General features: G+C 38.2%; 1 protein-coding gene and 1 long non-coding RNA gene across 4 annotated transcripts in view; one reads left to right on the forward strand and one right to left on the reverse strand.

The window, feature by feature from the left end:
• hibch (3-hydroxyisobutyryl-CoA hydrolase) overlaps window positions 1-13,227 on the forward strand; it is a 146,928-nt gene extending 133,701 nt beyond the window's left edge. For both annotated transcript variants that reach the window (XM_063051991.1, XM_063051992.1), the window contains exons 13-14: window positions 521-554; window positions 5,747-13,227. In XM_063051991.1, coding sequence (XP_062908061.1) covers window positions 521-554; window positions 5,747-5,862 — 150 coding nt within the window. In that variant the 3' untranslated portion in view covers window positions 5,863-13,227. The remainder of the gene's footprint in view (window positions 1-520; window positions 555-5,746) is intronic.
• The window catches only part of LOC134348508 (uncharacterized), a 29,855-nt gene extending 15,037 nt beyond the window's left edge, over window positions 1-14,818 (reverse strand). Inside the window, exons 1-2 of one of the 2 annotated variants that reach the window (XR_010018439.1) lie at window positions 14,482-14,818; window positions 793-894 (exon numbers count right to left, since the gene is read on the reverse strand). This is a non-coding gene — a long non-coding RNA (uncharacterized LOC134348508). Of the gene's footprint in view, window positions 1-792; window positions 895-14,048; window positions 14,418-14,481 lie in introns of those variants that run through there. The other variant, XR_010018438.1, reaches the window with a different exon arrangement.
• Window positions 14,819-19,453: the final 4,635 nt, after the last annotated feature.

Consider the following 19,453-nt stretch of genomic DNA (forward strand, 5'->3'; position numbering starts at 1 on the left):
ATTTTCAATATCAATGGAAATGTTTTTTTATAAAAACATAAATGTGGGCACCATTGCAGCGTAGCAATTAGTGTGACACTCTTACAGCTTGGGGCATTCCAGAGTTCAGAGTTGAGTTCCAATGCCATCTGTAAAGAGTTTGTATGTTCTGTCCATGAACCTTGTGGTTTCCCCTGGGTGCTCCGGTTCCCTCCCACAATCCAAAGACATACTGGTTAATAGGCTAATTGATCATTGTAAATTATATATATATATATATATAGTATATACACACACATAATGTAAATGTTACCCTGCTGGTTCAGGTAATGATTTAGAAGTTGAGACAGTAAAATTATATTAGAATGGGACACAAGGGCTCTTAATGCCATAATAATTTAGTCGAATTAAAAGTATCTGTTTCCACATACATTTAATCAATGTAGATACTTCAACTTACTACTTCTCTGTGTTAATGTAAATCAGTAATACCAAAAAGGGTATATTTTGCGTTTCATACTTTGTAATCTATCTCTTACAGAAAGGCCATGATTTCTACGAAGGGGTGCGGGCAGGTAGGCAAATATTTTAGAGATATAAAAGTTAAGTCAGTAAGTTTGCAGGTTGGGTTCTGAGCACTAATTCACAAATGTATTTGTATCTCACCGCAGCAACTAAGGGAATTTAAATTCAAGTAATTATTTAAAAATTGATTTAGTGAAAAAGTAGAAGAAAAAAATGGGCATCATAATAAGTTTAAAAATAAGCCTGGTTCTCTAATTTTGTCTCATGAAAGAAACCTGCTGTTCTTACCCAGTCTGGCTCGTGTATCACTCGAGGCCATTGTACATGTGGTGGACTTCAAACAGCTTCCTCAGCTCAGGGTACTTTGAGATGGACATTGCTGCCACCATCCTATGGACAAATAAACAAAGAGAATGAATGCATTCTGATATGTGCTTAATTAGCTCACCTTTTTTTCTTTCCACAGTGATGCCAAATTTGTGGAGTATTTCCAACGATTTATTTATATACATTTTCCCTGAAGCTTGTGATTCTTTCATTGAGATTTAGACCCGCAAAGTACTTAGAAAAATTTGGCACCTTAAAAATGATACTATTTTATGAATTACAGCAAAGCTACATTTCAACATTTCAAGCCTTCAGTTGTATACCAGAAATCATCCCAGTAATGCTCCCTGAATGGCTTATTTTTGTGCTCTGTTTTTGCAAGGGCATGAATTTAATTATAAATACAAATATCAACATCACATTTTGTTTTTATATTTGCTGTGGAGTGGGGGAAATGAGTTGGGTGATGTACAAATAGAATTGCGCCAAGTCCAAGATATTGGGTATTGGAGGAGAAGATGGTGGCGCGACGGCAGCGTGCGCGGCCTCTCCGGTGAATGATATCTGTAATCTGTCAAGTAGGGGACCGTGCACAATTCTGATTTGATGGAGACGGATGTGAGAGTACGAAGGAACATCTGGAAAATTTCTGAAATGCCCCTTTCACTGCCGCTGCTACCGTGTGGTAACCGGAATCTCCGGAGCAGAAGGCCCCGAATCCTCTGCTTTGCTTGTTTCAGCGGCCGGGGCTAGGTGGAGGGTGCTCGGCAGAAGGTGGCGCTCGGGTGGCTGTATGGGAAGGGCTGGTCAGAGGCTCGAAGTTTTTGGACGGACGGACTCAGTGGTTGGCGGCTTCCAAGGCTTTTCAAGTCGACAGTGCCTGGAGGTATATAGAAACATAGAAACATAGAAAATAGGTGCAGGAGTAGGCCATTCGGCCCTTCGAGCCTGCACCGCCATTTATTATGATCATGGCTGATCATCCAACTCAGAACCCAGCCTTCCCTCCATACCCCCTGACCCCTGTAGCCACAAGGGCCATATCTAACTTCCTTTTAAACATAGCTAATGAACTGGCCTCAACAGTTTGCTGTGGCAGAGAATTCCACAGATTCACCACTCTCTGTGTGAAGAAGTTTTTCCTAACCTCGGTCCTAAAAGGCTTCCCCTCTATCCTCAAACTGTGACCCCTCGTTCTAGACCTCCCCAACATCGGGAACAATCTTCCTGCATCTAGCCTGTCCAATCCCTTTAGGATCTTATACGTTTCAATCAGATCCCCCCTCAATCTTCTAAATTCCAACGAGTACAAGCCCAGTTCATCCAGTCTTTCTTCATATGAAAGACCTGCCATCCCAGGAATCAATCTGGTGAACCTTCTTTGTACTCCCTGTATGGCAAAGATGTCTTTCCTCAGATTAGGGGACCAAAACTGCACACAATACTCCAGGTGTGGTCTCACCAAGGCCTTGTACAACTGCAGTAGTACCTCCCTGCTCCTGTACTCGAATCCTCTCGCTATAAATGCCAGCATACCGTTCGCCTTTTTCACCGCCTGCTGTACCTGCATGCCCACTTTCAATGACTGGTGTATAATGACACCCAGGTCTCGTTGCACCTCCCCTTTTCCTAATCGGCCACCATTCAGATAATAATCTGTTTTCCTATTTTTGCCACCAAAGTGGATAACTTCACATTTATCCACATTAAATTGCATCTGCCATGAGTTTGCCCACTCACCCAACCTATCCAAGTCACCCTGCATCCTCTTAGCATCCTCCTCACTGCTAACACTGCCACCCAGCTTCGTGTCATCCGCAAACTTGGAGATGCTGCATTTAATTCCCTCATCCAAGTCATTAATATATATTGTAAACAACTGGGGTCCCAGCACTGAGCCTTGCGGTACCCCACTAGTCATATGGCAGGGAGTTTCTCCCTGTTGCCGCCGCTATCGGGGACTCGGGAGTCGATCGACTCGGGGACTTTGAGACTTTTTTCACTGTGCCCATGGTTTGTTCTTCATCAAATTATGGTATTGCTTTGTACTGCTGTAACTATATGTTATAATTATGTGGTTCTGTCAGTGTTAGTCTTTGGTTTGTCCTGTTTTCTGTGATATCACTCCGGAGAAACATTGTATTATTTCTTAATGCATGTATGCATTTCTAGATGACAATCAAAGAGGACTGAGTGTTCTCATAATCTAATCTAATCTAGTAAAGCAAGATTCTTTTTTTATTTGGAAAGCTTACAAGAACATTTAATCAAAGGGTCAAGTTGTAATATCTAATGAAGTCATTGTTACTCTGAATCTTACAATTGCTATTTTTCTAGCATTAATTAATTTCATTCTGATCTTGTATCAAAATGCTGGGGCAGATTTTGCTGAAAAATGAATAGTGTAACTGTACCAATCTACAGCTAGTTCAGTCGATTAAGAAATGCCTAGGGTTGCAAATATCCTGAACTTGTTAGGCATTTTATGTTGTTCTAGTTTGATCACGTGAGTCTCACTATTGATTTGGCGCAGAAAGCTCAATATGTTAATTAAGCAATGTTAATGAACCTCTCTGGCAAATAAAACATTTACTTTCATTGACAAGTAGATATCAAGTGAGCCTGGATTGGAAAAGGATAATTAAGTAACAATAAGCAAATAGAATTATTCATATCAGATTTCACATGAAGGAGTACCCTTAGGATCATAGTGTTTTTATTAACATGACCTTTTAAAGTAAAAAGCATTTGTGCACTTGCTATTTAACCATTGAAATAGACAGATAATTTGAGAATGTTGTCTGTAAATCTTATATTATCCACTCTGTACTATTGACTCCACCTAAATCACAGGATGAATTTAGTATCATGTAGTTTCATCAAAGGAAAATGTATTTGACAAATGCCAGAGTTATTTGAGAAAGTAATGGTCAAGGGAATCTAGGAAGAACTTACAATGTCATGCATTTGAATTTCCAGAAGACAGTTGCTTGGATGACACGTAAAAGGCCAGATAAGATCAGTATTAAGGCCTCAACTATTTATAATTTGCATTAATGAACTGGATGAATGAGACAAGTGTATTGTAGTAGATTTCTACATGTTACCAAGAAAGGTGAGTTGGCAAATTGTAAGAGACACAAAGAGCCTACACAAGATATGGATAGGTTATGTGTATGGGTAAATGTCAAATGGAGTATACTATGAGTAATCCGAGAGGTCATCCATATTGGAAAGAAAAATGAAAGGCAAATTGTTATTTAAAACAGTGAGTGTGTAGAGTGTTATATTAAACATAAAAGGTTAACATGTAGATAGATTAAGTCATTAGGAAGGCAAATAAAATGCTGCCTTTTATTGTATAGGGTATAGACTTGAAAAGTGGAAATTTTCATTTTCTATGCAATGGTGAGATCACAGTTAGACTATTATGTGCAATTTTGGTTTCCATATTTAGGGATTTACTTGTAATAGGACAGAGAAGATTCCTTAGATGAATTTCTTCAATGGAAGATTGACATACGAGGAATGAGATATTATCTTATTTAAATACGTTAGCTTCTTGGGGGGGATTTAGAAGGTGAATGCTGAGAAGATGATTTCCCCAGTGGGTGTGTCTAGAATAACAGGACATAGTTTCAAAATGAAGAGTGGCCCATTTTAAGAGTAATAGAGGAATTCCTTCTCTGAGGGTCTTCAGAACTCTCTACCACAGTATTCTAAAGGCAAAGATTAACAAGAGACTCATTCCACCGAGATGCAACACTGAGCGTCATAGGAAGTCATTCGTGCCTGTGGCCATCAAACTTTACAACTCCTCCCTTGGAGGGTCCTGGACTTATTTCCTGGCATAATTTACGTATTATTATTTAATTATTTATGGTTTTATATTGCTATATTTATACTCTGTTCTTGGTTGGTGCAACTGTAATGAATCCCAATTTCCCTCGGGATCAATAAAGTATGACTATGACTATGACTATGGATGTGGAGGGAGAATGGGAAAGTAGTGCTGAGGTTAAGCTTGGATAACCTGTGATGTGGAATGGAGGACAAGGGACAAATTGGCCTCCTATTGATTATGTTTTTTTATCTTCTTTAGAATATACAATCAAGTTCTATCTGTAGAGTGTTTGATCTTAATAGTTATTGTATCCTTCTATTTACAGTCTCATGGTGGACTGCAGTTTATTGTTGCTATCGGGAAGTGTGATTGGTTTTATTCATGGGATCTTCCAATGAAACAATTGAATCTGAGGTTTGGATAATGCCCAGATGAAAATCCATGCAAATTAGCAAGGGGGAAGCTAGAGACCTTTGGAATGGAATGGCTGAGATGGAAGCCAGTGACTATGGAAGTTGGTGAGAACAGGTCCGATGATCCACCCAAGAGATCGTGTAAATGCCGGAGATATGAGAGAGGTGCTGAGTTCTTCCAGCATTTTGTGTATGAGGCCCAATGATCTGCCACAGTGCAGCTGGAGAATGTTACTGACAAATCTGCAAATTTCACAACATAGTTGAGGTATTATATACTGCATCCATATTACAGAGCCAATATAAAAGTGTAATCACAACTAAATGGCCAAGATACAAAGTTAATAATTAGTGAAATACTTGAATAGTGCCATTGTTGCAACAGTTTTCTTTCAGCAATTGATAATCTCAACAGATGGTTTTTCAATTCAAGGTGGAGTTTAAAGAATTGACTGATCATACAATGCTGATAAGAAGTATGTCTTCAATTATTAGATTTGCTGTGTTGAAATGTAACAAGAAATTACTTTTGTAATCCTTCTCATCTTACACTGTGTATAACCATAGCTCTCTGACTTTAAAATAACCCTATTTTTATTTTAAATACAATAAAAAAATTATCATATTTGGGAATAATATTACTTATTTGTCCTAACAGTGCTGATTGACAAGGATCAAAGCCCAAAGTGGAAGCCAGCAACTCTGGAAGAAGTAACAGAAGAGTACCTGAGTAGTTGCTTTAAATCGCTTGGAGCTAAAGAACTCAAGTTGTGAATAGATTAATGGTTTGAGTATTTAGGAGTCAGCTGTGTTTGCTTTTCTCTTCAAGTACTTAGCATGCTTTTTGGTAAATTATGTATTTATCTGGTGAAAATTTAGTTACCAGCATAATAAATACAAGGGAAAACATTGTATTATTTGGGGACAGCAGCTACCAATAAATAACAACTTGTATATGTATAATACTAATAGAACAGTTGCCATGCAAGGAATTGGAGGGATGGTATCAGGAGGATTGACCAAAAGCTTGCAGAGGGTTGAGTTTTAATGAGGGCCTTAGAGTTGGAAGATAAGGAATGGAATTCCACAACATTGAAGAAGAAATATTTCACTTTGTTATGGAAGAAAAGAAATTGCATTTTTTGTTTCATTCATGGGACATGGATATCACTAACAGAGCTATGTATATTCCCGTCATAAATGATTGGCTATTTCAGAAGGCTGTTTGTAATCAATCTGTGGGTCCGGTGTATGATGTCCATGACCCAGTTTGGTTAAGAATATTGAATTTTCATTGTTTAGCTTATAGCTATCTGATGACCTATTTTACTTCAGATCCCATGATATGATTCAAACTTGCCTCTCTGGATTGACGGTCCAAATCTGTAGATACTTGTTGAATAACTACCATGCTATTAGACCTTTGTGTATGCTATTGCATTGATCGAATACTGTATTTTGAAGCTATCTGCAGTGACAGAAGCTGTGAGATCTGGGATGTTTATCAAGTACCCAGATGTTATTTATTTTATTCAATCCTTCATTTGTGTTGGGCTGCATTTGATCTTCCTCCTCTTCTTTGTCTCTTGTTATAACATATTGCAATATTTTTACTGATGCATCTGATTTCCAGTATCAAAGAGGAAAGTCAAAAAATGTCAGTACGCAGGAAAGTAAACATGAAGAAAAATCAGTATCTATCCATTTCACCTTTTTTCGTCCACCAGTCGCAGTATAGTGATCATGTATTCAATGTTCTCTTTGATTTTTGTTCAATTGTATAGTTTGCTACCGAACGGTGATACATAAATTCAAAAAAATTGATTTTATTGAATTATTTTCTTGCTGGAATGACTCCTAATCAGCATTCAGGCAACCATGGTACCAATTTCCAAGTAAACAATTGCTAACCCATAAGAGTAAGTTCCCATGGAAAAAGAAACAGGATGTGGAATGAACCCATTCACGATTGTTTTTGAAATGGAGGTATAAAACTTTAATTTAAACACACTCATTTCATTTGCTGACGGCATTCCCTTGAAAGCCAATCCTTGGAAATAGTTATTTTTATTTTCCATTTATGGGATATATGCCTCTCACAGGTGCATATCCTTAATTGCCCTTGAGAAAGTACTTATAATCTACTTTTTTTCTCAATCTTTGTTTTCTCATAGAACTATCAGATGGAAGTTCCAAAATGTTGACCCAGCCATGACTAAAGCAATCACAGGTTGTCAGTCTGGTTTTATTTTCATTACTTATTCTTGCAGCAATTTCACAGTATTGTGACTTATTTGGCCCATTTATCAGATATCAGATTATCAGGTATACACGAAAGCAAAATTTATATTAGTAAACAAGATTGGTATATTAATTGATTTGCATCTCCAGCCGCATTGGTGAGACTAGAACTCGTGTCTTGAGACCAAGTCTGATTGAAGTTGAAGATACAATATGCAACATAAGTTAAATCACACAGTTGTTTGTATTTTTCTAATCCATTTGCTGTGACAAAGTGAAAATCCCTGTGTCTCATTATTATTTAAAAATATGACTTAATCAGATTCTTCAGACTAGTGCTACATTCAGTACTATTAAATTTAGCAATAATTATTTTTAAATTGTTATACTGGATAATTAGTGAAATGCTTTGTTTGTAATAGTTGCCTTTGATAGGAATATTATTTGTCTTAAAAGTAAATTGATATTGATTATAAATTTCACATTGAGGAACTACCATTTTCTGAGTTTGTAAATACAGTTTACTGCTGGATAATGGCAATAAATGGATTTTACAAGTTACTTAAATGACAAATAAATGAAACTATAAAATATGCATTATATGTTTCAATTTTTTAGATATGCTCTTTGATTAAAATTGTTATAATTCAGATTGTACTACTGACTAAGTTGCATAGCAAAAGTAAAGGTATCTAAGCTTGAATCTGTAAACCAACTCTCATTTTTGAAACTTTAAAACAGAGTTGGGATTTCAGAACTAACAAAGAACAAGATTTTGGTTTCTCTTCAGTTTTTGTAAAGAATATCTAAACAAAGTATGTTAAAACAAACTCTATTTCTTTGTGTAACAAGTGGTTTGTTCAACAGGCATGTTAAATCAGAAATAGTGACTAATGTTAAGAAATGCACTTAAAGCACAAGTGACAACATTTTAATAAAGCAGCTTAGTACATACAGTATTTCCATAATAAGTGTAAATGGAGTTAAAACATTACCAAACAGGAAGGCCCCAGACATGGAATATATTTTACACAGACTTCAATAAATTTAACATTCAATGAAATATCGATTATAGTACAATCAGGATTTTCATTAAAAATATGGAAATTCTGAGACTGATTTGTGCATTGATGTGTAGCTAAAGTAAGTTAGTTATATCCTCAAAATCTATAAAATCTGAGTAATGCATTTTGATTATCTTTTAATTTAGACTTTTACAAAATAAACCTTATGTCATACCGTTATATTTTCTTATAGCTTAGAAAGCCATTTCCACCCACCAAGTTTAGATGATGCACAGAAAATCCTATCCTCCTATTAATTTTTCCTGTGAACTTCCCTCCCCACATTTCCATCTTACCTCGTCCCCCTCCCAGATTCTACCACCCCAATGACTAACCCAATAGTTGGCAGGAAATTCAAGTATTTGGAGGATGTCAACAGAGAGAATGTTCAAACACTGCACAGGCAACACCTGAGGTCAGGATTGCTCCCAGGCTGTTAGGGTTTAGAGGTGGTAGCTCTGAGTGGGGTCACTGTACTGTCCTTATCTTCTGGCTTTGCACTTAGTGCATGTGTGCTTAAAAAATGACATTTCTTTTCCTGCTGAAACAAACATTACTTGTATTTTATAATGAAACTTCAATTTAGGCACATTTAGATAATCTGTAAATGTCAATAGTTATGAAATGGATCAATATTAACATTACTTTAGAGTTTGATCTTTACTCGAGGCTAATTTGAGCACATGGTAAGAGTCTGCAACTTACTCTTAGCATTCCCTTCTGCAATCAATGGTTTTATTTTATATAAAGTTTGCTTTGTATTAAATTTACTTTTCAAATAACCATTTAAAAACTTTTAGTCTTAAATTGTATGCAAATTAAAATTCAATTGCTGTTTATAAATACTGTTGGTAATAATATAAAAGAGTACATAAATCTGCCTAATTCAAAAAGATCATTGCATAGCTAACTAATGTGCTTATATGTCATTGACTGAACTATCTGGAGATTCTTTTAAACAATGTGTTCATTTCAGGGTTTTTCATTTTTATGAAATGTTTAAATTATTTGCTGCTGGTCTAAAGCAAATTATTTACATTCGTATTTTCAAAAAATAGATGAAGATGAATGTACAGTGAATGAAGAGGACAGCTCCCCTTGCAAACAAGACAAAACTGGGGTGATCAACTTCTTGGTTTTGACTGAATTTGATTTTGGTCCATGCAAGTGTTATATGTGTTTAACTTGAAATTATTTTGTGGGCATAGCTTTAAAGTGCAGTGCAAAAAAAGAATTTTCATAAAATACAGTACCGAGCAAAACAACTGGCAAAATTTGTGGACAAATTGATTAATCATCTGATTCAAAAACCTGAATGTCAAACTAGACTGAAGGTGTACTGCTTAATGTTTAGTTCTCAGTTTTTAAATCATATAGTTATACTATATTTACGAGACAGGATTCGATTTGAACAAGAGTAACTGGTTTTGTTCTCCTCTAAGCAAACAAAATTGGAAGGAGATTTGGTTTGGTGCATAAGCTCATGATGGGTTCAGATAAGGTGAAACACGACAAGCTGCCTCCATTAAGTGTGTGGTTTAATGACCAGGTTTAAACTGATTGGAAAAAGACAGAGGGAGGAGGTGAAGAAAAACTTCTCTTGTATTGAGTCAAGGCTTTTAAAGGGACTTGGATAGGGAGTTGACATAAAATAACCTGCCGGAGTTTTGGAAAAGAACTGGGAATTGAGACTACCTCTATTGCTCCATGAAGAGTTGGCATGAATTTTGATGACCCAAATGACCAGCTGTGGCATAACAATATTGAATAAATCTGGTTCTGAATAAATATTTATGCCTCACATAATAAACTTTGACTGTAGCAGGAGAGATTAGTCATTCACCTGAGCACAAAAAAAAATCAGGCTAACACCGATGTAGTACTGAGGAAATACCAGTGTAGGTAGCATTGTATGGATTAATTTGTGAACTGAAGCATTAGCTGCTTCCTTGGATAAGTAAAAAACATGGAACTAAAAGAAAAACAGCGGAGTTAGCCCTAGAGTGCTGGCCTTCAAGTGATTTGGTTATGATATGTTGCAGAATGCAGGGATCTGCTGGGTGCAGATTGGCTATGTGTTTCCTAAATTATCATCCTTTACCCTCTACTTCACTATGTGCTGGAGAGGGAGTGAATTGCCAAAAGAAACGGTTTGCTTTTTCAGTTCATGTATACAGCAGAATAAGTCCCCAAAGTCTGAATTCTTCAGAAAAATCTCGTCCACTTTACAGGACTGTGTCTATGTGTGTGTGTGGGGGGGGGGGGCACGGTTGGAATACAAAGGTGGATAGAAAAAGTAAACATCCAGGTGAAGAGTTTCAAACCCTTGAACAATTTGCCTCTGATAAGCAGAATCTCTGATGTTCCCTTTACACTGATTCTGTTTGTGTCCATGATTTTCTTCTCATTCTCTAAAGATTGATTTTATATCATTATCAACCAGGCGAATGGCAAAACTTAGCCACAAAGCAAAGCTAATATCTAAGGCAAGTGAATGATTTGCTCTTTAGAAGATTTCAAGATTTCAATCCATGATGATCTAAACACTTTCCCTTACACTGCAGCCATAGTAAATTTTACAGTGGTAGATATTAAGTGGTTTTTGCTCTTCCTGTTTGTCTCACATGAGAAAACTACCCAATCAAGGCAGTAAAGTTCCAGACTTACTGTCAGTTGAATTGATTTATCAATGGACTGGAAATGTGATAGTTGGTGTCAGAGTCATTGAATACTGCAGAATGGAAACAGACTCTTTGGCCTATGTCCCTTTAACCTTTAGTATATTTTGTTTTGGATTTCTGATGTCAGTTATTTAGCTGGGAATTGCTGAAAAGGAGAAACATTTTGCAAAACATTAATGGGGTTATCTTGAATGGAAGTTGATTTCAGATATGCAGACATGGGCGTCTAAAGAGGTTGTCATTTCTTCACCAAATATTTTTTACTGGCAAACTCTGAGTAGAACCCCAAACATGAAGTACTGGGAAAAGCTGCTAATAGCAAAGTTAAATAAAATCAAGAAATCAATTTGATTTTGGGCTGGATTCAGTAATAATATTTAATGGAAATTAACTGAAGACTTCAAGAATTCTGTGTAGCTTGTATCCAGAGTGGAGTCCTGATTTGTTTACCTTAAGTTTGTATGACTGCCTTGAATTCCAAATGACTATAGTCTTTAATGATATGCCAGTAATAATAACACAGTCTGACATGTTATTAGATCAATCTTGGCTGATTGGCATGATTCTCATCTTCGAATTTGAAGTTAGTAGGTTCCAGCCCTATACTGGGACTTGCTCCATTTGCACACTTCACTACGGTACTCAGAGCATTCAGCATCATCAGAGACTATCCTAAAGGTCCAAATGGCTTTTCAGATCAAGATTTTAATTTCATACAATGAAAAGTATGGAACAGACACTGAACGTGCTAGAAATATTAAGTTAAACAACTTCTGTGGAGAGACTGGATATCCAAAACTAAAACTTCCATTGATTTCTGTAAGGATATTTGTTTTTGCAAAATCTTGCCAATTGTATTTGCCCACAATAATTGTACAGTTCAAAAACAATACTGTAGCTTTTAAAACTCCAGAGAAAAATAAAGCAATATTAATCAGTTATTTTTCTTTCTGGTATTTTCATCAGCTTAATGTTATCACCATATCTTGAAAACAGGCATTCCGTAAATAAATAGAAAGGTATATGTAAGTTTTAGGTTTCTAGATGAAAGGGGAAAAGATGTAATAAGAGATCTTGATCTCACCTTAAACATTAATCTATATGAAATGGCCAAAAGAATGTTATTGTGGTTTTATATTGACACGCAGACACGATGTGAAGTGTACCGGTGAGTTGAGACAACCTGAATAACTGAATTTTGCTACTTTGCCACTTTAATGCGCCGAATTAATGAAAGGGTTATTATGTCTGTGTTAAGTTTAATTCTGATTGTATTTTAAGATTTTACACAACGGTTTTAGCCATTTAATCTCATTTGTTCCAGCTGGAGAAAATGCAATGTTGCTTCAGATGTCACAAAAGGACGTGATTTAGGATCCTTGCCTGATCTGTTCTCTCCCCCTCGAATTCCTTAATCATTTATTTGAAGCTACTTTCCTCTCACTTCTGCGACGCAGTTCTTCTGTAACAATTCGATTCCCCCATGAAAACTGGGATATTAAAATCTCAATTTCTTTAAATATAGTTAAGTAATTTGGCATGGAACCCTGTAAACAATATTCTTGTGCTGCCAATTTAGTTTCTACTCTCAACATATACCCGTGGGAACACCGTTTACGATATTTTCAGAACTAATCAACGACTTTACATTTTCCGAAACTATGTTATTTGTTTGAAACCTATATCGCATTTATACAAAATAGTCTCAAAACGTATCACTATTTCACTCAAGCGCTTCTACCCCTTTCCTTCCGCGAGAACGATAAAACAAGTTTAGTAATTATGCCAGGTTCTACTTTAATTAATCCAGAAAACTTTAAAAAAACCTGTCCAGCTTCCAAAGCAAACAAATAAGCAGGACGCACGCCATTGTGTGTGGGAGTGCTGTGAAGGAAATAAAACCTCAGCATACTTGGCCAAAAGCAAATGTCTACAGCGACATGGTGCATTAAAAAAGATGATTTTGCTGTTTATTGTTTATGTTCTTGATCACTTTCACGCGCGGGTTTTTTTCCACAATTTTAACGGTCCAAGGAAGTATACACATGTTTTGCACTGACTTGCATTGACTCAGACTTGCAGCGTCGGTTGTGGGAAGTCCTACCCCACCCAGCCACGCACACTGTTTGGAGCCGCCAACGCTAGTGCCTCAGGGTGCATCACTTTCGATGTAAGGAATGTCCCTGTATCGACTCTCTATTTCCATCCACTGTTTCACTGCCGTGTGGACTATATCCTCAGAGAGGCGCTGTGCGTAATTCAGCAGCGCCGCGTTCACCAGTAGCGAGTCCTCGCGGATCTCCACGGAACTGGGTTCCACAATCACCATCTCAGTCTCGCCACACCTCTTGCCGTCCGCTTGCTCTGCGGTGCTGGCGTTCTGCACCGAGTACTTGTGTTTTGATTTAAAACAGCCCATAATGCAATCAACATGGAGCGAATTGTTGCAAATCCGTATTTTTTCAGTACCTCATCTGGTCGTCAGTGCTCGCTCGCGGATTTTCAACGGTGAAAAGCTCCCTGTCCTGTTTACAGCAATGCAGATTTTTGAAAATTCTGCTGTACCGTATGTTTTTACCTTTTTGTGAAACCTCATTAGTTAATTGTCATTTTTTGCCAGAGTATGGGCAATTTTATCTGCAAAAAAACACGCGAATAACTATTATTCCATAAAATTAAAAAGGGAAATAGTCTTTACTTGGAACAATTTCAATATAATGTACAAACATTCGGTAACTGTTACAACCTGTAAGTGGCTAACATTTATCAACACAGGTACAAAAGTAGACTGCTTTACCCCATATAAATATCCGAAATTACGAGAAATTAATTAATATTGTCACGATGAAAAAAGCATCACTAATTGTTGGCAATAAGACGCGTACAAAATAAGGAGAACGCCAAAAGAATTTTTCATAAGATACACTAATGCTGTTAAAGCTGCCATATATCAAAGTGAACAGTCATCACTCACCGTGAAAGCAGCGAACTAATGATTTATGATGGTCACTCCTAATTGCAAAGATTATTGCCAGACATTAATCTTCATGGGCGCTTTAAGTATCCGATTTTCTTCACATTGCTGGTGACTTATACTGTCACTATTCGGATTGTAGCTTCTCTTTCCCTCTCTCTCTTTCCTCCCTCCCTTCCCTTCTCTCTCGCTCTCTCTCCTTCCCTCTCTCTTTCTCTCCTCTCCCTCTCTCTCTCGCTCGCGCGCTCTCTCTTTCTCTCTCTCTCTCTCCCTCCCTCCCGCTAAAAGGCGGCGGTTCTTCCCAGTGCCTGTTGTATCGATATTTTGCTTAGACAGATCTTCAAACTCCCAGGCGCGCCAGAAGCTCACAAACCCGAGACCTACGTGTCCGAATGTCGTTTGAAAATACATCACAAAACGTTTCATTCTTTACCTTCCAACATAAGTGTGTGCTGGCTTGCAGCCTTGAGTTGAGTATTTCCGAAGAATGATTGAAATGAAATTGCTGTTTCCGATGTTTGTTGGGTTGTGTCATTTGTGACCGCTGGTTCGCAGGCGATCTTTGGAGATGAGAAAATATATTCCCTGGTTTCTAACGCGAAGAACTAGTTTCGCGCTGATTCAAATTTTGTTTTGCGATGCTTTGTTTACTTACGAAATATATATTTTTGAAAATGCGAAATTAAATGAGTACTCTTGAAAGCATGTTCGCGATTTACAGCCACAGGCTGCCATCTCCTGGCCGTTTTCTATATTAGACAGGAGGCCATCTCGTTTTCATTTTCATTCACAGAATTTTTAACTCATGGCCCACCAGAACATTTATTACACGTCCGTGATTACCTTTACGAATATGATGGCGAGCTTACGAATCGCCGATGTGTGTGGCGATTGTACTCTTTGTCTTGTTGTTAGATAAGAAGGTATACGATGTTGATCCACTACCCAGAGGGAAGGAGCATTGATTACTGTTTAAATCAGGATGATTGGTAACATGGTGTTTATACCCAGGCGCTTGTCGCCCTTATCATTCAGGTGATAGAGGTCACGGGCTCGAGAAATGTTAAGTCTTTTAATAAACTGGCAAGTTGCTGCACGGTATATCCACTATGTGCTAAATATGGTGGAGGTTGATGATTGTTGTGTGGTGGATGAAGTGCCGATAAAACAAATTGTTTGCCCCATATGATGTTTCTTGGGTTTGAGAACACCAAGAGCCAAAAAAAAGGGCCCACCTTTGTGGCAGCATTGCTATTTCTGTGTAGGTCTGTAATAGAACCGTACTGAAAGCATTGACTATTAATGTAAAATGAAAAAGCATTGCATGGTTTATTCTTGTGTGTGTGTGTGTGTATATAAATAACAATTTATTTATTTATTATGAATAAAGTTTATTTTAATATAATAAATCAAGAACCAAAAAGACACAACACAGTTGGAGAAGCATAATCTTGCTCCTTGACTCCCCAACACACTGGTTGGTAGCAACCAAGAATATGAAAAGGTTCTTCATCTTCAAAGTGTTCAGAAAGCAAGATAGAGGTTTAAGAAAATGTCACTCCACTGTTTAAGAACGTGGGGAGACAGAAGGTTGGAAATTATAGGTAAGTTCACCTGACTTCAATAGTTGGGAAGATGTTGGAGACCATTTTTGAGGATCAGGTTTTAGGGTACTAGGAGGCACATGATAAAATAGGCCAAAGTCAGCATGGTTTCCTTAAGGCAGAGGTTCCTAATCTGGGGTCCACAGACTCATTGCTTAATGGTATTGGGCCATGGCATAAAAAAGGATGGGAACCCCTTTCTTAAGGGGAAATCTTCTCTGATAATCTCTTAGAATTCTTTGGGGAAATAACAAGCAGGATAGACAAAGGAGAGTCAGTGGATGTTAGTTACTTGCATTTTCAGAAAGCCTTTAACAAGGTGCCACACTGGAGGCCACTTACCAACAGGTGGCCTATGGTATTCTAAGTAAGATATTAGCATGGATGGAAGATTGGCTTACTGGCAGGAGACAAAAAGTGGGAATAAAGGGGGCCTTTTCCCATTGGCTGCTGGTGACTAGTGGCATTCTGCGGGGTTGGTGTTGGGAACGCTTCTTTTCGAATTACATGTCAATAATTTGGATGACAGAATTGATGGCTTTGTGGCCAGGTTTGCAGACAATACAAAGATAGGTGGAGTTGAAGAAGCAGGGAGACTGCAGAAGGACTTAGATTGGCAGAATGGGCAAAGAAGTGGCAAGTAGAATATAGTATAGGGAAGTGAATGGTCACGTACTTTGGTAGAAGGAATAAAAGCATAGACTATTTTATAAAATGGGAGAAAATTCAAAAAATCATAAGTCCTGAAGACTTGGGAATCCTCGAGCCTAATTTGCTAATGGTTAACTTGCAGATTGAGTCAGTGATAAGGAAGGCAAATGCAATCATAGCTTTCATTTAAAGAGGACTAGAACATAAAAGCAAGGGTGTAATGCTCAGGCTTTATAAGACATTTTTCAGACCTCACTCAGAGTATGGTGAGCAGTTTTGGGCCCCTTGTCTAAAAAGAGATGTACTGGCATTGAAGAGGGTCTGGAGGAGGTTCATGAGGATGATTCTGGAAAGGTGAGGGTTAACATATGAGGAGGGTTTGATGGCTCGGGACCTGTAGTCACTGGAGCTTAGAAGAATGAGGCGGGGGGTGGGGGGATTGAAACCTATTGAAAATTGAAAAGCCTAGATAGATAAACTGGTTGCGGAGAGGATGTTTCCTGTAGTCGTGGGGATTCTAGTACCAGAGGGCACAGCCTCAGAATAGAGGGATGTCCATTTAGAACAGAGATTAAGAGGGATTTCTTCAGCCAGAGGGCTGTGAATCTGTGGAATTCATTGCCACAGACAGCTGCGGAGAAGGCCATGGCAGCGTATCAGTTAGCGCAACGCTATCACAGATCAGGATGTCAGAGTTCAAAGTTCAATCCCTGCCTCCTCTTTCAGGTATCTCTGTATGTCTTCCTCTGGGATGCATGGGTTTCCCCCGGGTGCTCCAGTTTCCTCCCACAGTCCAAAGATGTACCAGGTAGGTTAACTGGTCATTGTAAGTTGTCCTGTGATTTGGTTAGGGCTAAATCAGAGTTGACGGGGGGGGTGCTGGGCAATGTGACTCGAAAGGCCAGAGCAGACTATTCTGCACTGTATCACTTAATAAATAAATAAATAAACATGCAGCCATCAGGTATTAGAGGCATATATCATCGTTGAATATGGATTCCAGCATCCTGTCCAGGGTCTTTGCCAATTGGATCAAGTCTGTTCTGGCAGAAGTGATCCACTCAGACCAAACCAATGCTTTATCCGGTAAGGAAATCCCCGGCAGCCTTGCACTGCTCAGGGATACTCCTGCCTACATGCAGGACAGGTGAACTGACACTTTTTTAGTCAGCTTGGACTAGGAGAAAGGCCTTTAACAGGATATTACTCACATACGTGTGCTCTCCAAAATGGGCTTTGGGAAGGGAATCAGGAATTGGATCCAACTGCTCTATGCAGACATAAGTAGTGCAGTTCAAATCAATGGGTAGAAAGGAATTAATTTTGCCATCATCTATGGAGTAAGGCAAGATAGCCTATTCTTCCCCATCTTGTTTGTGCACTGGATCCATCAGGAAGGAGATGGCACAAGAAGAGTGATGATACCAGGTAGTGGGAGCACTCAGATCAGTCCCCCTATATATATGCATAACATCACTGTTTTCTGCTTGGATGCAAGGTCAGTCCACAGCATCTACAACCAGTCTGAGTTGGCATCAGGGGCCAGTGTCAACAGCAGAAAGAGTAAGGCCATGCACTTTGCAACTGGTCCAATGTGTCACTGTCTCCTTTACCGTTAGGACTGACTACCCAAAGGTTCATAGGATCTAGTTTAGAGAGGCTGAAGTATGAAACAAGAATTGGCTGGAGCAAATAGGTAATTTTAAAGGAAAACTGGGATGTGGGAATGGGTGGCCCTTCTCAATGGCAGGTATTAGGTGTGAGGTGCTCTCTTTGTTGCTGTGCTTGACACAGGTGTGGCCCATTTCCCACTCCTCCACTGTGGCAAACACCCATAAATTTGATTCTGGGATCCAAGATGGAACACATCTGATGTGCAAGTCTCCTGATAACAGCAGAAAAGTGTACCCAATACCTCCCTTGTCCTGATGAAGTTCGTCCTGAACAATTGTGTAACAGAGGACTTTCTTATCTATGGCTGTTCCCAGGGATGCATATTAAGGCAGAAATTAAGTGCAGTTGGAATATTAGCAACTGCTCTTCTTTTGGCCGATGAACCTCCGAAGTGTGGTAAACATAACCCAGACTATTGTACATTTATTACTCACATCCAGTGCACCTTCACAGTACATTGCTTCAGGAGGGCTTGTAGTATATTCAAGGATACCTCCTACTCTGGCCATTTCCTTTTCTCTCTTCTACATTCTGGAAGCAGATACAGGAGCTTGAAAGCCTGCACATTCAGACTTAAGAATAGCTTCTTCCCCATTTTGAACCAATCACTTTTTTTCATACTCCCTTCCCAGTGCTACTGACAAATTCTCATAATCTTAATTCTCCCTGTCTATTTTTACCACTGTAGCTTTTTTAAAACACTACTACATGCTTCACTATACTCTTTGTACCATTCTGCTGTTTTCCACTAGTCATCAAGTTAATTATTACATTTATTATTACCATGTGTACTGTTTGCTCTGTAATCTCTATGTGAAAAAGGAATTTCATTCCTCCTTAGTGCATATAACAATAATCTAATCATCAATTTGGTTTGCTCTTTTGTTTGTCTAAAATGTTTTGGTCTTCATTACAATGAGCTGTCCAGAAGAGAATGCTTCCAAATGGCACTTTCCAGGTTGCATGCGCCAGAGTTTGGTGCAGCAAACACAAAGACTTTGTGGGGAAACTCTGCAATCTAAAGCCCTTCTGCCCTAGACATTGAAAATCCAGGCACTGTTAGAAGCCTCTCAAACTCCTGAAGTTTGTTTTGTCCCAAGAGGCCACATGAATGGCAATGGTACTTTGTACATGTGCTATGCTGAGAAATCAAATGTATATGCCTGAAAATTTATTGTATTATGCACCAGAAGACATTATGCATGTAAGGAAATCCATATACTGCTTTTCTATATTTCTTGAATCTATCTATAATGAATAAAGTTTATTTTTGAAATAAAAAAATATTGTTCTAAATATTTGTTTGAGTCATGCTTTTTCCCCACTATTGACGTTATCTAGGGTGGGGTTTGCCACTTATTGTTCACACTTGCCTGTTTCTGCTTAAGTATAGAACTATCAATGGGAACAAGCGCTGTAAAATCAATAGCAAAATCCATTTGTAACTTCCTGACTGAGAGTAAATTACGTAGGATC

This window comes from Mobula hypostoma, chromosome 6, assembly GCF_963921235.1.
Source record: "Mobula hypostoma chromosome 6, sMobHyp1.1, whole genome shotgun sequence".
In the NCBI taxonomy this organism is placed as follows: Eukaryota; Metazoa; Chordata; class Chondrichthyes; order Myliobatiformes; family Myliobatidae; genus Mobula; species Mobula hypostoma.